We start from the raw sequence: 23,464 nt of genomic DNA on the forward strand, positions 1-23,464 counted from the left end.
TAAATTTTTAAAAGCAAGTCTCCTTGATCTCAGAATGGACGTTATTCCTTGCCTCTCTGAATAAGAAAGAAAGTTCAAAGAACACTCACAGCATTATTTTCCATAGCACCTGATTCCTAGACTCCAAATGGAGATTTGGAGCCTCCCTCAGCATAATCTTAATCACTCTTCACTAACCATTGCAGACATCTGAATCCAACCTTTGCAACATGAATTTAAGGTTAATTTTATGCAAAGAGTCAGGAGAGGCAATATGTGGCAAAACCCAGAATCCAGCATACAAAACCACGTTCTCATTTGTGTTCCCATACTCTTGTGGTACCAATTTATCCCTGGTTCTCGAGACACCACAGGTTCTTGGGTTTTAGGCTATCACAGCCACATCCACAAATTGTAACGCCCCCTACAGCCATCACTGTTAAGTGAAATCCCTGCTCTGCTACACAAAGAGGCAAGATAATACCATCCAACCAACCTTCTGCAAGCAAGATTTTGCACACGCATGACATATTTGGAGTGGCTAAAAGCCCAAGCTGCAACTATCGTGTCAGTTCAGGACTTTGCAGACTGACAATGAACACGTGCTTCTAAAAAGCACCGATTCTGCTACAAAGCTGCCATGGGAATAGGCTTGGTACACACACTAAATCTGACAAGTTTAAGATGTCCAGTTTCTTGTGCACAAAACATGTAGCTCATTTGCACTCGACAGTATGTTTGCACATCAAGTGCTTTCAATGAAAGTAGATCCATTGTGCGCACACACACAGTGACTGTGTAGCACCGATATATCTCACAAGTTTGGGATTTGGCGCAAATACAGCATACTGATGATTTCTCCAGGCTCTGTAGAAATAGTCAGATACATAGAAGTCTAGCAAAAACATTCATGGTAAGTCTGCCTGAACTGCTGGAGATCCAGAAAGCCTGCCAAATTAAAAATATCAGTTTCTACACAAAGAAAGTCCAGATTATTAAAAAAAAAAAAAAAAAAGCAGCTGTATGGGAACTCTTAAAAAGCAAACGTACCCAGACTTGTGGAAATAAAGAACTTCAGCCCTTTCAACACTTGCTATTTTGCTGCTGTACAGGAACTACTGAAAGACTCTGAGATGTAATCTTCCTGCACTAACCCCAAAAAAGAAAATTTCCAAAGGAAAACTCAAGTTTAAAATTTGAAAGCACACATCAATAACTCTAAATTAATCTTGACTGCTGTTTGCATAAGGTACTATATAGAAACAGACGTATATCCATAGGTGTCTAAATCATTCAGGCAGTTCAGTAATACTGTTGAAGAGCCCAAAAGAGACAAATCAGTATAGTGAATAGGGAGACAGTCAGGAACAAGCAAAGATGAATTAGTGATTGTAACCATTGAGACCACATACATTTAAAGAAATAATAGAGAATTAAAGTATACAATCTTGAGCTAAGAAAGAAATGAATAAAAGATCAGTAGGTACTCTTTCACCTTCTACACTTGGAAATTTGTATTTTAAAGAAGAAGTTACTTGCTAAATAAATAACAAATTCTAATATGAGAGAACATATTAATTTACTTCAGACCTACACTGGCCAGTGTCCAATAGCAGCAAGCTGTTCTTGTTATTGTTGAGGAACAGAATGAATTTGAGCATATACCTTTATAATGGCCAGAAAGCACACTAAATCCAAATATTTAAAAACTACTACCCGTCGCCTGTGTCACAGATATCGCCCTACCGCACATGTGCACCCTCTGAATCTATGGCAGGAAAGAATTCCCCACACGCACCAGGGCACCGAGCTCCCACAAGGCCCACGCACGGGTCCCCAGCACACACCGCGCCGGGCTTTGCTCCGCGTTACCCGGCGCCCTGCCCAGCCCGGCGGGCCCAGGGGCTCTCCCGGGCACAGCAGCGGGAGGGAACGCGGAGGAAAAGCCCCTTCGCCGCTCCAGAGCCGCAGCCGCGTCGCTCCCCCGAGGCCCTGAGGCCGGGCCGCGGCGGCCCAGCACCTCGCTCCTCCCCACCACGCGATTTTACGCTTCGCCCTCCCTCAGCCAGGAACAAGCGGCTCCTTCCACGTCCCTCCCCAGCGCCTACAACCCAACCCTCGGCCAGCCCCTCTCGCCAGCTGTACCCGCAGCAGCGCCCGGGCCTCCAGCCAAGCTTTCCCTCCCCACCTCGGCCGCCGCCATTTTGCCGCCCCGCCCAGCCGCGCATTGAGCGCAGGCGCTGCGCGGCCCGGCCGGCGGCATGGAGGAGGCGCTGAGGCGGGAGTTGGGCACCGCGCTGCTGCGGCCCGCGGGGCACTCGGGGGGCGGCTGCATCAGCCAGGGCCAGAGCTACGACACGGACCGAGGCCGGGTGTATGTGAAGAGCAACTCCAAGGCGGAGGTGTGTGTGCGGGGCAGGGGTGCGGGCTGGGGGCTGTGTGGCGGGACCCCGGCGCGGGGAGGCCGCTGTGAGGAGATGGGCGGCGGGCGGGCCCGAGCCGGCCCCGGCCTCTTCGGGAGGAAGGGAGGGAGGTTTGCCGGCTGCCCCAGGCAGGAAAATTTCGACTGCTGGTGCCAGGGAGGTGGTAGAGGGGTCTGCTGCGTCTGGCAGCTTCTGCGCTGTGAGGGCCTGGGGCCCGGTTTGCGGCAGAGGTGCCCGGGGTGGGGAGGCCGCGGCGGGGACAGTGATTGTGAGTGGTGGGGCTGGCACTGGGACGGGAAGCAGCGCTTCTGGTGTGATACCTGTATTTCTAATTATTAGGCTGTGTTGTAAGGAATTATAGAACTCATAGTTTAAGAGACTACTAAGGTAACAACCTTTAAAGATTAACCAACCTTGTAACCATGGAGTCTTTGTATAAGCAGACCGTGTAACCATAGAATCTTTGTACTTAGTAGTCATACCCTATTCTTTAAACTGATATAGATTTATGATATATTCTTTCAAAACAGGTTACTGGGAAATAACTGAGAACCATGCGAATGTTACTTAGCATTGCTTAAACAGATAGCTTGTATTAGAATAGGCGTGGAATATGGTAATGGTTGTCAAGAACTGTAATGAATATGTAATTTTTCTGTTGGTATAAGCCATGCGTGATCAACTGGTTGGGGCCAAACCTATGGAGGGACAGCCCCGATCCGGCCCCAGCACTGAATAAAGAAATGCTCCTTTTAAAACCCAAAAATGTGGTTTTAAGAGTTTATTAATTTGCTGATTTTATGGTATCAGTTGCAGTGTTAGTATTATTTGTCCAGGGCATGCTCTTGTCAGTTATGGCTTGTGTCATGTTGGTGTCACCATGGCTGTGTGTGCTGTGAAAGGGTCTGGAGCAACCTAGAAGGTATAAAATTATCTACTGAGGGTGCACATCTTTCTTTGTTGTAAGGAAACCAGTAATTCCCTGCACTTACAAGGAGCTCTTATCAATAAATGATATTTTTCCACAGTTGTTGTTCAAGATTTTCTGCTTTGTCCTTTCAATATGTGGTACCAGCTACTCTAGAAGGTAGATGCGAGCATTTGGTATGGATAAGTATAATACAACATACCTTTATGGCATCCTTATTGGCAAAAGCTGAGGTCAGGTGGAATTTACTTTAAAGGTACTCTACACTTGTGTCTGTCAAATGAAGAGCTTCACTGGAAGAAGAAAAGTCTGAACTTGTGTTTGTCTTTAACAGCAAAAAAATGGTTTTGAAAGCATGTACACAATTATATCTGTTCCAAATTTGTCTGCCCTTTCTGATCATAGCAGGGAGCTGGATGGAAAATCAAATGCACTAAATTGTTGACATGGGAAAATCCTGAAACGTTATCCTGCTTTACACGAGACTGAAAATAGTTTGAATTGATAGCAACAGAGCCTTTCCACGTAGGCCTTTGTTATTTGTGTATTTAAATTACAGTCCAGCTAGCAAAGGGATAGGGCTTGGAAAACAGATGTGACTAGATTTTTCTATTCAGTGTTAATTTCCTTTTCTATGCTTTTGCCTGTGTGTGGATTCTGAGTGCTGATTAAAGCAAACTTTGCCAAACTGTATTATAGTGCTGTGCTGTGTGTGCAGCAGTGGATGTATATCAGCAGTTTCTTTAGAAAAACAAAGTTCTCTAGAAACCACTGTGTTTTTTACTCTATTAAAGTTATCGTCTGACTTTGACCTAGTATGATGCTTTAAACAGAGATACAGTATTTACTCATTTCCTCTGAACAAAGCTATCTCGTGGCTCAGTAATGCAGCAGTTCTTCATTCGTGATCTCCTGTAGGCTTTGGAATTTTTAGTCAATGTCTGTTGCAAATTGTCCTCTGTGTTTCATGTATCAGTACTAGCCCTTTAGTATTTTGTTTCTATTTTGTTGATTATATTTCCTTACTTTTGCTTTTAGCAGATACTGTAGGCTTCCCAAGGACCCTTTTCCTGCAGCATCTGCCTGACTCCTCTAGAGCAGCATTTCTTCATGTGACTAGTGCCACTGCTGTCAGTGGAGCAACTCAAGAGAATAGATTTTACTCCATGTGGATAACGGTTGCAGAAATAGGCCCTCAATTCAGAATGTCTTCAAAGCAAATACAGTTGATAGTGGCTTGGGTTCTAAGGGCTTCTCTGTGCAAGTGCAGTAAGGGGCATTTGGCTGCTATCGTTGATTGTTTGTTTCCGATAAGGCAAAAGAAATAGGCCTGGGAGTATAATTCTCTGACTGGAAATTAGACTATTTGGAAGATCGGCTATATTACTGAGCAGTCTGTGTCAGGAAAGTCATGAAGACTATGGATGTCAGTACCATTCTTCTAGTCCCTCAACTGATGACATATATTGCCCATAGTTTTCTAGACATTTTCTGCAAAATCCATTCATAAAATACTGCTTACATTTTATATGTATGCAGTTTGCACTCCTTCAACTGTAAGCAGACTTTTGAAGTTATTTTTATGATTACAGAGAATGCTAGGACCAAAGTCATGGAGTCTGTTAATGAAGTGAAATTTCTGTAACTGTAAAATTACTGTCAAGTCTGGTGGTGTGGATCCGTCTAGATGTTGAATGTGCAGTAACCACATGTCCCAAGCTTTTTGTTTAACATTTACAGCCTTGATTGGTTTTGTGGAAGAGCTTTGTTTACCTGTGACTGGTGTTCATAGAGACTAATGCTTTCTTTTCATATTTGACAGGCTAGAAGAATGTTCGAGGGAGAAATGGCAAGTTTGGAAGCCATCTTGAAAACGCAGACAGTAAAAGTGCCGAAACCCATCAAAGTTATAGACGTGCCTGGGGGCACTACTCTGTTTGTGATGGAACATTTGGACATGAGAGGCTTAAGCAGGTGAAACACGTTATTATCTTTGCTTTATTTAACCAGAAGTTTTGACAGTTATGACAATTAAATCATTTGTCTTCAGAGGGGAAACCTGTGGGGTTTTTTTTAGCGTTTTTTGTTTGTTTGGTTTTAAATCAAGTCAGGATACATTTGGGAAGTTATACAGCTGAGAACTGTATAAAATACTTTGTAATGCTTCACTTAGCAAATAGGTCATACATCAAAAGGTGAGCGTGGTTTTCCTTTAGTTTTGGGTTTGCTTTTTGTAAGTAATTAGTGATTTTTACAATAAGGTTCCTTTTTACAGTCAGGAAAATGACCTACTGATCACCTTTTTGTGTACTTGCCTTTGGTATAAGAACCAGTGTTTAATACTGCTTGTCATGAGTGCGCAGAGGCGATTCGTCCAAATGAATGAATCCTGATTTCAGTATTTTTCCGACTTTCACCTTGATTCTGTTAGCTGCAAATCTTTGGCTCTCCTTTGTGGCAAACACTTAAGTAAATTAAAATATGATGAATACTTCTGTCTGGTTCCATTGGGGAGCTGGGCATGACCAGTTTCTCATCCCAATCTCAGAACTTCTGCAGCCAGCTTAAAGTTTTGTCCTCATCCTGCTCATCCATAGAGTTTCTAATTCATGAAGAGCCCTGTTTTCAAAAGAAAGAGCAGAAATCCTGTTGTATTTGGGCTGATTGAGATACAAAGCATGCAATTGCAACCTTTGGTGTACAAATTTCAGGGGATAGCTACAATCTGTGTTAATGGGAACAAAATGAAGAAATAACTTTGCCTTAAATGACAGTGCCTTGAGAACAGAGAAAAATATGAGAGATCAAAGACAAGAAAAGGAACATACTTAGGTTAACATGGGAGGCAACTAGTTTTGTAATTTGTAATTACTGCAAGACTTTTCTGAACTGTCCAGAGAATAAGCTTTTATTAAAAATATATAAATAAATAAGGCCCACCTGACCTTTCTGTCTTCTAAGGCCTTTTAGAGAGGAGAAACCAGAGACAGAGATTTAAAGAAGAGGATGAGTCTTGTTTGGGTCCATTTCCCAAATACAGTTTGCAGAATGTGACATGTGAATGCTTTTCTTACAGATATCTTACTCAAAGTTCATATAGAAGTAATATCACACAGAAATTAGGACTCATAGTTCATCATTGTTACTAAATTTATCATTGCTGTTCACTTTTAATAGCATTGTCAGAAACAACCATGCAAGTATGTTTTGTTCTTTGTTAATATGTAATCTTTATAGGAAGAGGAGGTGTTTATGACCAGAATATTTTGAAAATGTACTTTCATGGAGATGCAGAACTTCTTTTACTTGCTTGATAAATCTTTTCAATTAATTCCTGGAATATCAAGAACTGGATTCATTCACATGTCAGTGTTGCTAAGCATATTTTTGTTTCTTAGACATTCAGCAAAGCTTGGAACACAACTGGCTGATCTCCACCTTCATAACCAGCAACTTGGAGAGAAGCTGAAGAAAGAAGAGAGCACAGTTGGTACAGTACACAGCTGTTTGCAAATTTAATCTAGTTAATAATAGTCTACAAAATGGTTAAATGGATTTTGTTGTTTCAGGATAAGTTCATCTTCTTTCACTAAAGATATTACAAAAATAGATTCAGACAAAGCACCCACGCAGGGCATCTTTGTTTTGCTTTGGTTTGCTCTATTTGGATCTCTAAGCAAAATATTAAATTTGGGACTCTTGGGATCCTGAACCACAGTTTCTACAAGGACATGGTGTCAGAGGAGATATGCTACCTCAAAATATGTTTATAAAGATTATAATTTAGCTGCTTTACATCAAGCTTTAAACTTAAAAACCAACAGCAACAACCATTATAACAAAAGGAGTATTAAAGTGCAATTTTTTTTTAATCTCAGTAGAAGCAGCATTGTACCCTTGTGTAGTTAAGGTCCATTTGCACTGTAGATACTCAGAATCTTGTCATTAGTATTGGATTTTTGTCTTTGGTTTGAAAGGTAAAGGTCAAGGGCAAATGGAAGTCCAGTTTGTGGATCAGTTTGGCTTTCATACAGTTACCTGCTGTGGCTATCTTCCACAGGTAGGTTGTACTTCATCAGACTGATAGAATTTTAATTTTTTTTAATTTTAGCTTCAGTGACACAAAGGGCCAAGATTATCATAATGGAAATTCAGTTATTTCTGTGGAGTCATAAAAAGAAAAAACATTGTTCCGTCTGCTAAGAAAAGTAGTGCTTTGAACAGCACAACTGCATTGGATATTCATAGCTCTTCAATTTCTTGGATTTTATCACTTAAAGAAAATTATTTATTCCCCTAAGTTAATGTTTTAAGATAACAACAGTCTATTAAATGGTAGCATTTACTGTCCTGGATGGTATCAGCACAAAGGCTGTATAATCCTCCGAAGTTTTATTTGAAAAATAAAATCTGTCTTTTGTGTGGTGTAGAACTAACACCTGCAATCCTGTTCCTTCAGGTGAATGACTGGCAGAATGACTGGGTGACTTTTTTTGCCAAGCAAAGGATCCAGCCCCAGATGGACATGATCGAAAAGAATTCAGGGGACAGAGAAGCAAGAGAACTTTGGGCACAACTTCAGGTAGGAGTTCTCCCAGTTCTCATTGTAGTGATAGCTAGGTGTCAGTTGTTGGTATTTTCTCTTCATGAAACAAAGTTCCCGTTTGTTGGTATGCTCCAGGTTCTGTTGGTAAGAGACTTCAGCTTTTAGGGATTAAAATGCTCTTTTTTCTAAGGTAAAATGTCTTTTGCTGCATCACACTATGCTAATATTCCAAAGGGAATGTGTTCTGAATAGCACTTTGTGTTACTGTTTGGGAAATACTAGTTTGAGTTCACGTTTCTCATTCTCTGTAACACTTTCATGATGAGAAATGTGTATAAATGGTACTGTTCTGCACATCATCTATTCATTTAAGGTTTTCTTCTGGTTATGTGACTGCAGTATTAGCTATTTGGGTACTACTTTGTAGAAATTCCTACATAGTTGTTGAGAGATTCCTGAGCCTTCTAATGATGAAGTGGCTGGTTGCAGTCAATATTGCAGCACCAAATGCGGTTTTAAATTATTTGTTTGTGCTGAAAAACATTTGGATAACTCTTTCAGCTGCTGCCTTTTATGGAAAATAGTAATCCTCTTGATTTTCTCAGCATCTCTGTTGGCTAGGTCCTATACCGTTTCAAGTTAGGTTTTTTTAACTGACTTGTAAGAAATTTCAATTAATGCTCTGCTTGTATGCAGATAAAACTCTACAATCATTCACCTTAAAATGTAGTACTTATGCGTCTTGCTTTTTTTCCTCCCTGCAGCTGAAGATACCCAGTTTATTCTGTGATGTAGAAATTGTTCCTGCTCTCCTGCATGGAGATCTCTGGGGAGGAAACGTAGCTGAGGATGATTCTGGTCCAATTATCTTCGATCCGGCTGCTTTCTACGGCCATTCAGAGTATGAGCTTGCAATAGCTGGAATGTTTGGTGGCTTCAGCAGTTCTTTTTACTCTGCTTATCACAGTAAAATTCCCAAAGCTCCAGGGTTTGAGAAACGCCTAAAGCTTTATCAGCTTTTTCACTACATGAACCATTGGAACCATTTTGGTACAGGGTACAGAGGGTCTTCTCTAAACATTATGAGAAACCTTGTAAAGTGACTTTCTGCTTAAGCAGAATACTTCCTGTGTTGCTTGGGAAACCCCATACTTGGTGATGCAACTCCAGGAGTAGTAATGTTAAAAACAACTACTAGACCCTTGACCCCGTAGCACAGCCGAAGACCTAGAATCAGGGAGTCCTGCTGAATACCGAGTGTAACATAGTCATCCCTTTTTAAAGATAGTTGTAAATACCTTTATGAGGGAAATCCAAGGAAGGAGTTTATTCAGTTGCACAAAAGATCAGTCAGCATCAAGGAAGCGTTGTATGCTTGAGACTAGGCAAGTTAATATTAAACAAGTACTCAAGTGTAAAGTACTTGGAAGAAGTACTCTGTTAGGGACCAGTTGTGCTTCAGAGTAGAGAAATGCCAGGATTTGCATTTGCACCCTAATGGAAAACATTAGAGAAGTGTTTGTGAAATGAAAGTTTGCTTTTCTTAGTTACTGAGGAGATGGCTAAAAAAGTTGCCCTTGCTTTTTGCTGTCTGCCCCCACCTTTATGATAGATTGCTCAGATTCTTTCAGCTCTTCATGTCCAGTTGTGTGCATGAAAACAATGTTAACAAAATATTTTGAAAGCCAACATGAAAATTATATAATGGGAACTGTGAAAAATGATTTGGACTTGCTGTTCATTATGCTAACGTGATTCTGCCGGATAGAGATTGTTTCCTATTCTGTTACAAAGCTGTGTGAAAATGCTTATAATTTTTTCTGACATGCATTTTGGTGCCTCATAGCATTCATGTAGGCTGTTCTGTGCTTGCTGGTCCGTGGGCTCTTATCTACAGCAATCTTGTTTTCACCAGAACTCGCGCTCTCTTCTTTTTTGGATTATGCTTTTGTCCAATACATTCTTAAAGATCTTTTCAGGTTAGACACTTTACATCTATACATCCTATGAAGATGTACTCTCTTACTAACACAAGGAGAAGATGCACTTTTGACTATTCTCATTGCACACACAATAATGTCATCTGGTCATGGTAAATTTTCCCATAAATTCTCTATAGTTGAGACTACAGGTGCCGGAAGCTAACGTTTTTCCTCAGTCCCCACTAAGTGCACTTTGTAGCTCTTTGGATAAGAGACATGAAACCAAAGGAAGTTAAAATGTAACTCACAGAACAGCAGCTCTACGCCACTGTCAGAAGTTCTTGAAGGATAGCTTGCAAACTAGCTGTTTCTCGTGCTTGAAAGCTGATGATACTAAAATTGTTTTTTTTTGATGTAGGCTGGTAGTGATATTTCAATGCAAGCGTACCAGGTAGGTGAGAGAGATGCATGGTGATTCCTAATATGCATTTTGAGTGTTTGGGAATGACTTTAATTAAAAATGTTTTTCACTGGATTTTGGCAAATTACTGAGAATTAGTTGCTGGTTTTGCAGTTTTTTGTAAGAATGGGAAGCCAGTTTAGAGAAGTCTATCACTTGATATAACTTAATTCTACTACTCTTCTCCCTGGCTGTTTAACTTTTGCTACAAAAAGTTTTAAAGCCTTGCTTGGTAGAATAGCTTTTACCTTGTTGCTTAAATAAAAAGTTTTCCAGCTGATTATTGGTGTCTCTCTTTTCTGAATTAAAACCTTACAGCTTGCGTCCATTCTTGGGGAGCTACTTGCTCTAACCTGTTTGAGGTCCCTAGTTTGTTGGACAATTGTTGTCAACGAAGGTGTTGATGGGAATGTGGTCATGGATTTTAATCTGGAGCAATGTCTCACAGAGAAAATTTACCTGCTGTTTGGTTACAGTATCATTTGAGGTCCTGTGTGTGCCTTCAAACTTTATGTACTGTACCCGCTGTTTGGATGTTGTTCGTGAAATGTTCTGTCTGTGCCCATATCCTTATCCCTGCTTGGTGCAGCTGATTGAAGAAATGCTGTGGAATTTTAGCCAGCAGTCAGTCTGGTTAAATTCTTTTAACTGTTCATTTCCATGTGCCTTCATAATAAAGTTATTTAACAAGTAATTCTGTTTACAAATCTTCAATAAATCAACATGTTTATTTTGCTAAAATACCTAAATACTTTTTACCATTAGAAGGTGAAAAGTGATATGAAGGTGGTTTTTCTGTCAGTCGTAGACTTAAATGATAAATAGTAAGTCTTCAAAGATCGCCTTTTCCTAGTAGAACTGAATCAAAATGTTTCTGTGACTGGAGAAAAATTGTGTTGTATGCAAGTTATGTAAATAGAAACAACTGTATTTAGAGTTTTAATTTAAGGGTGGTTATGCTCACTTTTCCAAAGCTATTTTGTACTACAGTTAAAAATGGAAGAGCTGTAAAGAGGAATACGAATGTAATAGGAAGCTCTACTGTACCATGGATCCTGTGGTTTTGAGTTTATAGACAGCACTTGGGTCAGGGGATGAAGAAGAGGATGAAATATTTTCTGAAGGCAGGCTGCTGGTGGACCCTTAAGAAATTGCTGCAGCTCTGTAAGGTAATTTTTTTTCCTTATGTATTGTACAGTTCTGCACTGCTGTTCGCATTCTTCTCTTTGATCATTTTGTTGCATTATTTGTTCCAGACATGCCTTTCTTATTCTTTTTCTCTTTCTCTCATAGTTTAGTATGTCCTGCTTTTCCTTCTCATATATTCCCCCTTCTTGACTCCCTCCTTACATTCTACATCAGGGGAGCATGTTTCCTTGTACCCGTGCTCTCATTCTGTATTTCCTGGTTCTGTATGACAGTTTTTGCTGAATTTCCATTCCTGTTTGGACAAGGAAAAGGAGTAAAAGAACCACTATTTTTTTTTCTTAAAATATACGATGTACATGTATTTGTATATTGTAGAAAAATTATCATACCCTCTCATGATAGTTCTAAGTCTTCTCAAGATGGATCACAACACATGTCTGGCATATGTAGGCTAAAGCATCTCGAGGCATTTATTTTTAATACTTTGAAAACCAGTCTCTTTATCTTTTTTTTCTTAATTTAAACTAAATTTTGAAATTAATTCCTTAGGGAATTAATTACTGTGTTGGGATATGATTGTGCATAATTTTTATAATATCAGTTTGTGCCTTGGAGAGGAGTTAGGGGAGGGGAAAACTTGGAAATCTGGACTCAATAGTTAAGACCTCAGGTCACTTAGTTCGATCTCCTGCTTAAAGCAGGTTACTTACATCTTTGCCTGGTGTTGAAACCTTCTAAAGATGGAGGCTGCACAACTTCTCTGGGCTTGACTGTCCTTATTGTGAAAATACATCCAGTTCGAACGTCTCTGCAAGAACCTGTATTTTTACTGAATTGCTTACAGTTCCTATGTACCCTACATTTCAGTGTGATTATGTTGTTGGTTTGTTTTCATTCTCATGGACTGCTGCCACCTGCAAAAACTGCCTGCAGATATGAATGTTGCACACTAGTGCTGTTTTTCTTCCTACTTTTCGTCTTCAAATGCTGCTCCAAAATAGATCTGGTGATTACAACTGATGCTGGACTCTTCTAGCAGAAGTAAAAGCAGGTGGGAGGTGAGACATAATTACCTTGTCTTGTAGGCACTGATTGTGGCAAAAGATTTAAGGAGGAAATATATTTCTGGTAACTAAGCCACACCAGAATCACAATAGATTTATTGTTTTTCTTTGTAAAATAATATTCATCTCCCAAGACATGGTTCATGTTTTATACCGAGCTACAGCCTATGCAATTATACTGAAGATTAGATCTATAGGTTTAAAGGAGCTCTGAATTATTTCTCCTTGCATGGTTCTTTACTGAGAAACTGTAACTTCTGTCAAAGGGAGGTTTTTATGATGGAAAGTCTCTTCTTCTTGGCTTACACTGTTCAACATAGCTGCCTTCTTTTCCGATGATTCTTTGGATAGTATTACTCCCAAAGGAGAAGTAAATCTCTTTCTTCTTTCGTATGCATAGGGATAACTGTCTTCTGGACAGTCTTTGAAAAACGAACAGAAGCATTTGTGAGCAAAACAGAAAGAGCTGGGAAACTAAGCAGTTTCCATCTCCAGTACAAACATAACCCCAAGGACGGGTCTCAAACCAAGGGCCCATCCCCACGTGTGCACATAGTCCTGGGTCATGCCCCCCACCTCCGGGATGCAGTTGATGTTTCCTTGGGGATCTGGCCGTGGTGCTGAACTGGTCGGGGTGGGAGGTTCATCGACATGGGTATTTTCAAGCACTCTGTACCTTTGAGCCCATCTGGCATGATTTTGAGTTGTTTTACTTCCCGTGTTTGAAATGACGTTGTTGAGAGTTGCGTGACCAGCAACAACATGCGTATTGTCATTTATTTTGTTGCCAAAAATCTGTATTCCTTTCCCCAGCTACTCCATTGCAACCTAGGATAGGATTCCAGCCTTTCAGCAGCCAGAGATCATTGTTCTAGTAGTAGGGTACTAGGGCTTCATAAATCCTGAAATTCTGATTGTGTGGCGTTTTCACTATCTATAAATCAGCCATATGAGGCATATTAACTAACTGCCTCAAACTGTCCAAGATCTACAGCCATAATCAAGTTGTTGTGAGTGCATACGCACTGGTTTTCTGTGATGTAATGTGTATGCTGAGCCCTTATGCTTTAAGCTTTATTTGGTCTGGGCATAGTTGTTTGCTTTAACAGCTGTGGCTCACTTTCTGGTCACTAATGCTCCATTAAAGTCTATGGACACACTACTAAAGACTGCTACAGTGAGTGCTGACTCTTCTTCTCTACCTCTCCCCAAAACTACTTTCTGTAGCTCTATTTTGGGAATAATCTATTTTACAGTTAGTATATCAGTGATGTGACCATTATATTACAGCTGGAGTCTGCAGAGGGACTGGCAAAGCAGTCACTTGGTTACTTTAGACAGATAATGCAAAGGTCCAACCAAGATATGTAACCCTGAATGTGTCATCTTGCTATTCTTGAGTACTCTTCTGTATTTGAATCACTGTTTCTGAGGCCAGTCATGAGCTACAGTTTTCCAGCTTCTGCTCTTACTTTGTAAGCAATGTCCTGCTGAAATAAATCTGGATGTTAGAAAAGTTCCTCCTTAGCCAGTTTGTCCCATTGAGGTCTGCTACCTTCCAGTGTACCATTAGGAGCTATGTTTTGAGAAATTACTTGTTTGAGAAATAACTTGCACTATACCAAGATTTTTCACTCCATGTAGGGCTGGAACCATTTGTGCATGTAGTGAAAAGCCTGCCTAAATAAAGCCAGTATTTGACCAGTAGTCATTTGTTTTTCTGTCAAATAGCTTATATGAATCAATACAAAAAATAGTAGTGAAAAGAGAGAGAAACGCATGAAAGCACAATGCAACAGTGGCAACGGGATCCAGACATTGCTGCTCCAAGTGAGAACAAGAGCTACCACCTTTTCCATGGATTGTAACATGCTAGGAGTCAGTCACAGCCACCTACCTAACTGTTACCTTCATACACACTTTATTAAAACAAATATTGTTGGCTCTGGGTTATGATAACATGTTTTAAAGGTTTAACACTTTATACCTGAGGGTGTCAGTACACTTTGAAAGTATGAAATGATTAAATTCAGCTGTACCCAAGAGATCTTCTTTCTCTGTGTTACAGATTTTGAAGAGAGAGAAAAAGGTGAAGTGGCATCCTGAAGATCACATTAAATCTGGAGAAGCATATAGGGACAGTATCCATATTTGTTTATTACCAGCTTGGTGCTTTTACAATGAATTTTTCACTTGATAATGTCCAGCCCTGAGCATGCTACTATCTCACTGACTTGAGGGCACTTTCAGGCAATAAAAATCTTTTGACTGTCTCTTACAAGAGATTGAATTATGTCCCAAGAAAGGAAAGCATTATGAAGATCTCGGTGATGCTGAGAGAACTCCAGTCCCCACAAAGCAACTACAAACTGAGGAAAAAAACCCCACCAACTTTTCCACATATTTCTGGTGCCTGACTTAGGGTCAGCAGCATGATTTAATTGCATCCTTGCGCACTACAGCTTTGTTTTTCGTATCTCAAATAACAAGTGCGCAGTTTGTATTGTTGCATTTAAACTCCCTCTAGTGGATTGGGTCAGAAATGACCTACCGATGTGATCACAGGGCTTAAAAAAGAAAAACGGGTCCAAACTACAAATACCAGCAGCTCTCAGCACAGTTGAGAGAGGACCCAGGACACACCTCTCAATTTTATACTAGAAAATATCTCTAAAGATTTTTACTTCTCATCTATGGCAGTAAAAGCCCATGGGAAAAAAAGCATTTTGAAAAAGCATTTTGAAACATCTCTGCATTTGCTTTTTGCTTTTTTTTTTTTTTTTTTTTAATTTGGTGGGTGGCCCTTTCTACCTCATAGCAGGGTGACAGTGAAAGAAGGACCCAGACCTTTAATCTTGTTTTGCAGCGGATTTAGCAGAAAGCAGCTGCGGCAGCCTGGAAATCAGCATGGAAAAAATCCTGAAAACAGAATTGAAAACTTCTGTTCTGAAGGCGTTTGGAAGCTCAGGAGGAGGATACATTAGCCAAGGCCAAGCTTATGAAACAGACAGTGGCCGAGTATTTGTTAAAGTCAACCACAAACCTAAGGTAACTGCTAGCAGATATTTAACTACTAATATTATTGCACGTAGAGAGCTTTTCTTTTAAAAGCACCTGATTGTTAATAATTTAGAATTCTGCATTTTCAGGCTGACTTTTAATTATTAATTTTTTTCTTTCAGTTTTCTTTTAAAAGCTGTAGTCTATTTTATACCTAGCATTAATGCAGCAGGTTTGGTTAATGCAAAATGAGATGTAATGCAATGGAGTAACCATCGACAACAGGAATTGATGTTGCAACATGTAAAAAACAAAACCAAAACAAACCAAAAGACCGCACAAAAAACAACAAACCAACCAAAACACAAAAGGCTAAGTACAGAGCTGTTATTGTAGTACACAGCATTTGGAAAAGCCTAAAGCTGAATTTGCATTCACTGCATTTCTTTCCATGTTTCAGTTGAGAGGATAGAATATTGGGAGGGAGGGATGAAACGGGCTGCCAGTGCTAACACTCACGTATTGTTTTTAAAGCTACAGAGGTTTCAAATTTCCACTTTGCTTTTTGTATTTCTAGCAGTAAGATTCTTGCTCTTGACTTTCCTATTATGCAATGAATACAGTACTCAATTGCTTTTTGTAACGCCACAGGGCATCAGAAATTTACTTTGCAATATTAAAAACTTCTTAAAGCTGCTGTGAAGAACAGCATCTTTACTTCAAAAATCCGGAGTACAGCCTTAAGATTTGTACTGTTATCTCCATCTGGTGGCCATTGACCTGCACGGAAAGGAGAACCAGTTTAGGGAGTCAGTCAGTCTTTTACTTCGTTTAGTAGTGGTCGTCTGTGGTTTTGAAGGAGGTGGTCTTGGATGTTACCTCAGAGATACTGTTATGTCTGAGTAGTTTGGTATGTCCATAAGCAACTGGAAATCGTGATGAAATGCAACATACTTGGAATTAATTTTGGGGAAAAAAAAAGTTAGGATTAAGGTACTCAAGTCTCCCTGTGTGGACTGAAGCCTTGCTACAGCTACGTTCTTTTATCAAGATAAATTAACTCCTTGTAACTTTGTAAACAAGGCTATTTTTCCAGAGTACTTGTTGCAAGTGTCCATAGTTTAGCCCAAGGATACTCTTATGCCTTGACAGGCCAGAAAAATGTTTCAAGGGGAAATGGCAAGTTTGGAAGCTATTCAGGAAACCAATATTGTGAGAGTGCCTCAGCCTATTAAAGTAATTGACCTACCTGGAGGAGGAGCAATGTTTGTCATGGAGTACCTGAAGATGAAGAGCCTCAACAAGTATGTCTAACATGTCGTCTTTTTTTCTTTTACTGTGTTTTGGGGTATATTTTCTTAGATCTTACAGTTAGTCAGAAAGCTTCATGAGAAGAACCTCCCTAATCTTTCAGAGATAGAACTTATATCTGTCAAGGTCCATGTTTGTGTGTGTGTGTATGTGTACGTATTAAAATAATATATATGCGTATCTGTATATGTGTGTGTATATGCACTCCTTTCCCATATTTTGCTCTTCCCTGATGCTGTACCTGCAGTAGAAATGATGTGTTGTTGCCAGCCTAGAGCTTTGTAGGCTGGTGCACATGTGCTGAGATGCTACTAAAGTGAATGTGATAATGGCTGAGTTTAGCCCATCTCTCCCTCATGGAATTTTTCTTCTGAGTTTCTTTTCCCAGCCTGTAAGTTTTCTTTAAACTTGTAGATTTCTTATGTCTTTGAAACCTCCAATCCATCCTACTGCTTCTAGGGAAGATTTTCTCATGTCTAACCTCAGTCCTCTTGGTTGCAATTTCAGACCCATTATTTTCTACCCATTTTGGGCATGGAGAAGAAATTAGTTTCCTTCCTTGCAGCTCCTGTTCAGATATCTTATATGCAATATTTTAATTGGTTTTTAGTTGTCTGTATTCTTCATTAAGCAACCTCAACTCAATGCTTGCTTATGGCTTCTTTTCAGACTTACCATTTTTATTGCTGTTCAACAGATCTCAATGTATGAGGCCCAAAAGTAGACACAGTGTTCTGTTGTCAGCTTATTAGTGTGGAGCTGATAAGGAGGGTTGCTTGATCTTCCTGCTCTCTGCGCTCCTGTTGGTACAACCTTGTGTTCTATTTACCTTTCTTGCTAGAGCATTGACTTATGATCTGTTACAACCCATTTCTTCAGAGCTGTTGTCTAGTTCTTTGATCCATGTTATGTACTTGTGAAGTTGATTAAGGTCCTATATTTGCCAAAACTATACTTGGTCATATTTAATGGAGATTTCTTTTTTTTCCCTGTAATATTTTGTTCACTTGCCTTGTTTCGGTTTTATTTTTTGATCCTACAGATATTCTGCAAAGCTTGGAGAGCAGATGGCAGATCTTCATCTTTATAACCAGAAACTTGGAGACAAACTGAGAAAGGAGGGAAACACAGTTGGTAGAGTATTGATATCATGTACTAAACCAAAAATGAAGTCATTCATTTGGCTGTGGTACAGTATTGCATCATAATTTTAATGATGGTTAAAGTCCATACTGGGACACTGTTTCATGAGATATGCCTGTCTTGTCCCTATGCCACACTTCTCAAATGTACATTATATACACAGGAGCTATAATTGCTATTATAATTTTTAAACACATCATTTTGACCTTGACAAAACTAAATTTAATTTATTTTTAATTCTTCATTTTGTGTATACTTCATTGTATAAAATTATGCTAATACTGGAATTTATTAGCTTTCAACATTTCATAAGTCAAACTGAAAACTTGGACTAAGGGAGTTCTTTGCATCTTTAGAGAGGGTTGTGACCACGAAATAAATGTAACATTGCTTAAAATTTTCTGTGCCTATTCTCTGAAATTTAGTTCTGTGTTGCAAACTTTACTATGTAAGGATCTTGACATTCCCAATATTTATTTTGTTTCTTAGGTAAAGGAGCAGGTCACTCAGAATCTCAGTATGTGGATAAGTTTGGATTCCATACAGCCACTTGCTGTGGTTATATACCACAGGTACGTTCTATGCTTGTGAAAGCTAACATGTACTCATATAATTCTACAAACTCCATATAGAAAAGCTTGTTTCATTTGTCTTCAGCTTTACAATTGCAATTTTGCTTTCACTGTTCCATTTTGACCTGACAGTGAAAGGAATATGATGGCTATTCCATGCGTGTAGCTTGCTACAGAAATTATGTGGTGGTTCTTCAGCTTGGTGATACTTAATAAAATAAGACTCCCTTCACAAACCATGTTTTGGGTTTGTTTTTTCTAAATCCATATTGTATTGATCTGAAATGGCAAAATCTACTCCCTTTAGAGGGCCTTATCGTGTAACATGTCACATAAGACACTGGAAAATGCTCTCGGATAAAACAGTCATTTGCTGCCTCTGCACATGGTAGAGTTTCATTCTGCTGTTTAACTAAATGAACTTTCGCTATCTTGAACTCTTTGCTAAGAATAACTTTTTACCAAATTAGAAATGCATTACCAAATAAAAATGAACAAATACTTCTGTATTTCTAGAATGTTTTTGGAATATGATATGGAACAACTGAAATAATCTAACCAGAAACTCTCCCTCTAAAATACGTTAAGAAAATTTGAATGAAAATAGCCAGGACCTCAACTTGTATCTCATGTTAAAGACAGCCCCATCTAAGCATGGAAGAGAGCTTTACTCCCCTCTCTTCCCCCAACAAATCAAGGAAATGCCTGATAACATTGTACATAGGTCATAATAACTTTGTCTAGGCCATTGTGTCAGTATCAAACATTTTAACTTGGTATCTTTTAATATGTATTATTAATACTGACTGTGTTAAAATTGTTTATTACAAACTTCTGTATCATATTTTCTAGGTGAATGAATGGCAGAGCGATTGGCCTTCCTTCTTTATTCGTCACCGACTCCAAGCTCAGTTGGATTTGATTGAAAAAGATTATGGAGACAGAGAAGCCAGAGAACTTTGGTCACAGCTAAAAGTATGAACCATGTCTTAAATATGTTTTTTAGAATGTTAGAAGATATGTATCAGTGGAATTTTAAAGGTGTTTTGTAAGAGATTTACATAGCTTTTCATGAACAGCAGTAACTGGACTAGCTTCCCGGATGGTCCAACAACATTATCAGCTGAAAACAATTCATGTTGCTCTTCAGTTTTTTAATAGATAGTGAAAATAAACCTGTTATTCAGCACTGACACTTATTTCTTAGAATACAGTTAATAATGATAAGGTGGTAAATCCTATCTAAGAACTTGCTGTTACAAACTAGGTAAGATTCTGCTGCCCATGCAGGTGTGTGTTTTGTTTTGTTTTTTTTAATTGGTCCAGGCTCACAGCTAAGACTGTGGTTCAGGTCACACTCTGGGCAGCACTTAGGAAACAGCCAGGAATGTCCTCCTCTGCAAGCTCTGCTTCACAAATTTGTTCCTTAATTCCAGTTAATTGGTACAGATGTTTACTGCTGCCCTTTTTGCTACTGAAACCTTTTAATCAAAATGAAATTTATTTTATATTTCTTGTGACAGCCAATTCTATCAATGTCTAGTCACAATACATGAATACTAGATGTTGACGCTAGACTGTCAGTTAAATAATTTGCTAAGCTGTGTGAAGAACAATCAGGAATATTTATTACTGGCTTACAGTTTAGGTTTATGCTTTTAGCCATTAACTTCAAAAGCACTCTATGAGGACTGAGAACAGGCAACATTTGACCAGCTTAGTCTTTTATATAGTACAGTACTTTATTTTATTTCATATTTTCTTCAAAACTCTCTTAATAGTTACTTCTTTGTTCGTCTTTTTTCAGCCCAAGATTCCTGAAATGTTCTGTGACATAGAAATTGTTCCTGCTCTTCTGCACGGGGACCTGTGGGCAGGAAATGTGGCTGAGGATGACTTGGGGCCAATTATCTTTGACCCTGCTTGCTTCTATGGCCATTCAGAATTTGAACTGGCCATTGCTGGAATGTTTGGTGGGTTTAGCAGCTCTTTTTTCTCCGCCTATCACAGTAAAATACCCAAAGCTCCGGGATTTGAGAAGCGAAACAAATTGTATCAGCTCTTTAATTACATAAACCACTGGAACCATTTTGGGACAGGGTACAGGGGGTCTACCCTAAACGTAATGAGAAAACTTCTGAAGTAACCAGAAAGGTTTGAGAAATTCTGACATACTCACTTAGTAATGAGCAGCCCGTGCTTATCAGAAGTAGCACAAACTAGGAATTAATGCTGATGCTAAAACACCTGACGTGTAAAGGCTTAGTATGCTTTGGAGCCTCACTAAATGTTAACAGTGATTATGTAATTTTTAACTTATACACTTGTTTACTAGCACAAATTCATTCTCTGCTGAAGGCTGGATTGTTTGTGAAGACTCCCATAAGTAGGAAAGTAGCATCAGTCAGCCTGACCTTACTCTCTACATCTCACTTCTCAGCTGCAGCGTTTCCACAGTTATTTGCACCTTGGAACTTCTGCTGCTCTATCAGCAGTTCCTTACTGAGAAATACTGTTATGTGATTGTGGTGCTGAAAGTATTAACTAGTTCCTTACCTCTCCCCTTTTTTGTTCTGTTGTTGTTTTCTGTCTCTGTTTCCATGCCTTTTCCTATTTATTCTTCTGTTGTCTTTCCTACGTTAAGTGTCCTGATCCAAAATTCAAATATGATTCTGTGAATCTGAAAACATTCTTTTGATTTAAAGAGTAGACAGGGCCCTTTGGACTGCACTTGGTACACATATAATTAATAACATTTATAATATTTATTTTAATTTGATGCACTTTACTTACATGCTTTTGGTTTTCTCTTTGTACGAGAAATTAAATTACAGTGGTATTTCTTAAAAGGGATGTCTCTGTAGTTCCTTGATAATTAACTGCATGGTCAGAATGTAGGTTGTTAGCACACAAGTTTGATAACGTATCATAATTTTAGTATGATATTTTAGTGTGTTATGCTGCGATAGTAACATTTAAATAACTTTTTACAAAGATAGCAAAAAGTGTGAGAGAGAATTAGTGTTTTGATGACAAGAAAGCATCTACTACTGCTGTGTTGGTTGGTACTTGATGCATTTTCAATTTTATAAAATAATATACAGTAGGCAAAGCCAGTCTATTCTGCCACTGCTGGATTATTGAAGGAATGGTGTCAAATTGCATGGCTTTATAATGTTTTTTAATATTCCTAACTGCTTTATTTTTAGAGAAAACATAGGCAATGAGAATTTGGGGAGAAAACTGTGCAAGAAAGATATTGGCATATAATGTGAGCTACAGTACATTAACAAATCCATGTTTTTTTAATGGAAGAAAATGGTAAAGAAAGTAGATGTAAGTGCAGTCCAACAAATGCTTATGTGAATCAGAAAATTTGAATAAGAATGACTGAACTTATGTATTTAGACTTCAGATGGTTGTCATGTTTTATCCTTGAAATGTTATATTCAGAAATGCTCAAATATGTTTAGACTTATTTCAGCTTTAAATGGCTGTGATATAAAGATTTTATAGACTCTAAAGCTAGATGTTGTAATTTATGCTATTTTAAAAAATGCATCTAATTCTCTGTAAATATAATACAAATAGTTAAAAATGTTTACTTCCATTGAATCTGCACTACAATTAGGGGAAGTTGTTACAGTGTAGTTATAACACTTAATACAATTATAAGAGCGAAAAAGTGGAATAATAGAATTAGAATACAGTTGAAATCGTAGCTGATGGCTGGAAGATCCAGATCTGAGAAAACAGCAAAGTGCATGTGTACTAGTTTTTATTAATGTCAACAAAAATACATGTTATTACATTGGAAAGTACATGTGAACTTAAGATTCCTCCTCAAATAAAATACTTGCCTTGGAGAAGCCAGGCATTTGTGCACCTGCATTTTGTGATTGCGGTTTGCGTTAACGAGCTTGACCCTGAAGATGTTTGGGTGTGGAGGGAGTTGCTGGTTACTGGGAAAGAGAAGTTACTTGTCCTAATTCTTCCTGAATTTTCTTTATAATCCATGTAAATGAGCAGCTCTGACTCATCTCAAACTGAGCACCCATTTTAGTTTGTCAGTCGGTGTGATCCTTCAGGTTATCTTTTTACTTAGTAGGAAATAAACTTGAGGTGACTTGGTAAATGCCTACTTTAGCTCAACTGCAGTTTTCCAGTGTTGGTGGTGTGTCCAGAGAGAAGTGGAAAAGCAGTGCTGCTACCTGGTAAGATACCCAGTAAAGTGTGTGGGCAAGAGTGGATGGAAACAAGGAATGTCTTGGGCTGAAATATGTCAAAATAGCTTCCTGAGAAAACGAAAGCGAAAGAATCCGGCACGAGAGGCTGTAACTAATGTGAGGGGGCGGCCATTCCTCGAGTCTGCCCACTCGCTTCCCTAAGCCACTTGCAGCTTCCAGCGTTCAAACTTTGGCTCCAGAATTTTATATGATTTACCGAAGTTGACAGTTAACCATGTAATTCTATGTTTTGGCATGGATGGGGTAAGAAACGGAGAGGGTGATGGATAACGATGTAATCCCGTTGTCTTCCACACGCCTCTTACAACGTGTGCAAAATGACCCGAGGGGCAAATACGGGACGGGGCAGAACTTGCGCTAACGGCCGAGGGGGCCGAAGGGGAGCGTTTCCCCCTCACTGAAGAAACGTTAACCTCCGGCAGAGGACGGGGTCCCTCAGCCGCCCGCCGCCCGGGGGAGCGGACCCGCCGCCTTTCCCCTCAGCCGCCCGCCGCCCGGGGGAGCGGACCCGCCGCCTTTCCCCTCAGCCGCCCGCCGCCCGGGGGAGCGGACCCGCCGCCTTTCCCCTCAGCCGCCCGCCGATCGGGGGAGCGGGCCCGCCGCCTTTCCCCTCAGCCGCCCGCCGCCCGGGGGAGCGGACCCGCCGCCTTTCCCCTCAGCCGCCCGCCGCCCGGGGGAGCGGACCCGCCGCCTTTCCCCTCAGCCGCCCGCCGCAGCGGA

At 39.7% G+C, this 23,464-nt stretch overlaps 2 protein-coding genes across 6 annotated transcripts; both read left to right on the top strand.

The window, feature by feature from the left end:
* The first annotated feature begins 2,226 nt into the window (after window positions 1–2,226).
* On the top strand, window positions 2,227–10,914 carry FN3KRP (fructosamine 3 kinase related protein). 4 transcript variants are annotated; one of them, XM_065647853.1, is made up of 8 exons: window positions 2,227–2,381; window positions 5,153–5,304; window positions 6,729–6,820; window positions 7,308–7,390; window positions 7,790–7,912; window positions 8,641–8,777; window positions 10,217–10,249; window positions 10,577–10,914. In XM_065647853.1, exons 1-8 carry the CDS (start codon window positions 2,241–2,243, stop codon window positions 10,608–10,610), a joined length of 795 nt encoding a protein of 264 aa, XP_065503925.1. In that variant the 5' UTR covers window positions 2,227–2,240; the 3' UTR covers window positions 10,611–10,914. The 4 variants fall into 4 exon arrangements, with proteins under 4 accessions (XP_065503925.1, XP_065503926.1, XP_065503922.1 ...); XM_065647854.1 differs by lacking the exon at window positions 10,577–10,914 and having other exon boundaries at window positions 10,217–10,530; XM_065647850.1 differs by lacking the exon at window positions 10,577–10,914 and having other exon boundaries at window positions 8,641–10,530.
* A 371-nt stretch (window positions 10,915–11,285) lies between these two features.
* Window positions 11,286–22,363, top strand: FN3K (fructosamine 3 kinase). Of its 2 annotated transcripts, XM_065647848.1 has the most exons (8): window positions 11,286–11,427; window positions 12,341–12,465; window positions 14,540–15,519; window positions 16,624–16,775; window positions 17,825–17,916; window positions 18,415–18,497; window positions 19,350–19,472; window positions 20,305–22,363. In XM_065647848.1, exons 3-8 carry the CDS (start codon window positions 15,379–15,381, stop codon window positions 20,641–20,643), a joined length of 930 nt encoding a protein of 309 aa, XP_065503920.1. In that variant the 5' UTR covers window positions 11,286–11,427; window positions 12,341–12,465; window positions 14,540–15,378; the 3' UTR covers window positions 20,644–22,363. The 2 variants fall into 2 exon arrangements, with proteins under 2 accessions (XP_065503920.1, XP_065503921.1); XM_065647849.1 differs by lacking the exon at window positions 12,341–12,465.
* Window positions 22,364–23,464: the final 1,101 nt, after the last annotated feature.

Source organism: Caloenas nicobarica, chromosome 18, assembly GCF_036013445.1.
Source record: "Caloenas nicobarica isolate bCalNic1 chromosome 18, bCalNic1.hap1, whole genome shotgun sequence".
In the NCBI taxonomy this organism is placed as follows: Eukaryota; Metazoa; Chordata; class Aves; order Columbiformes; family Columbidae; genus Caloenas; species Caloenas nicobarica.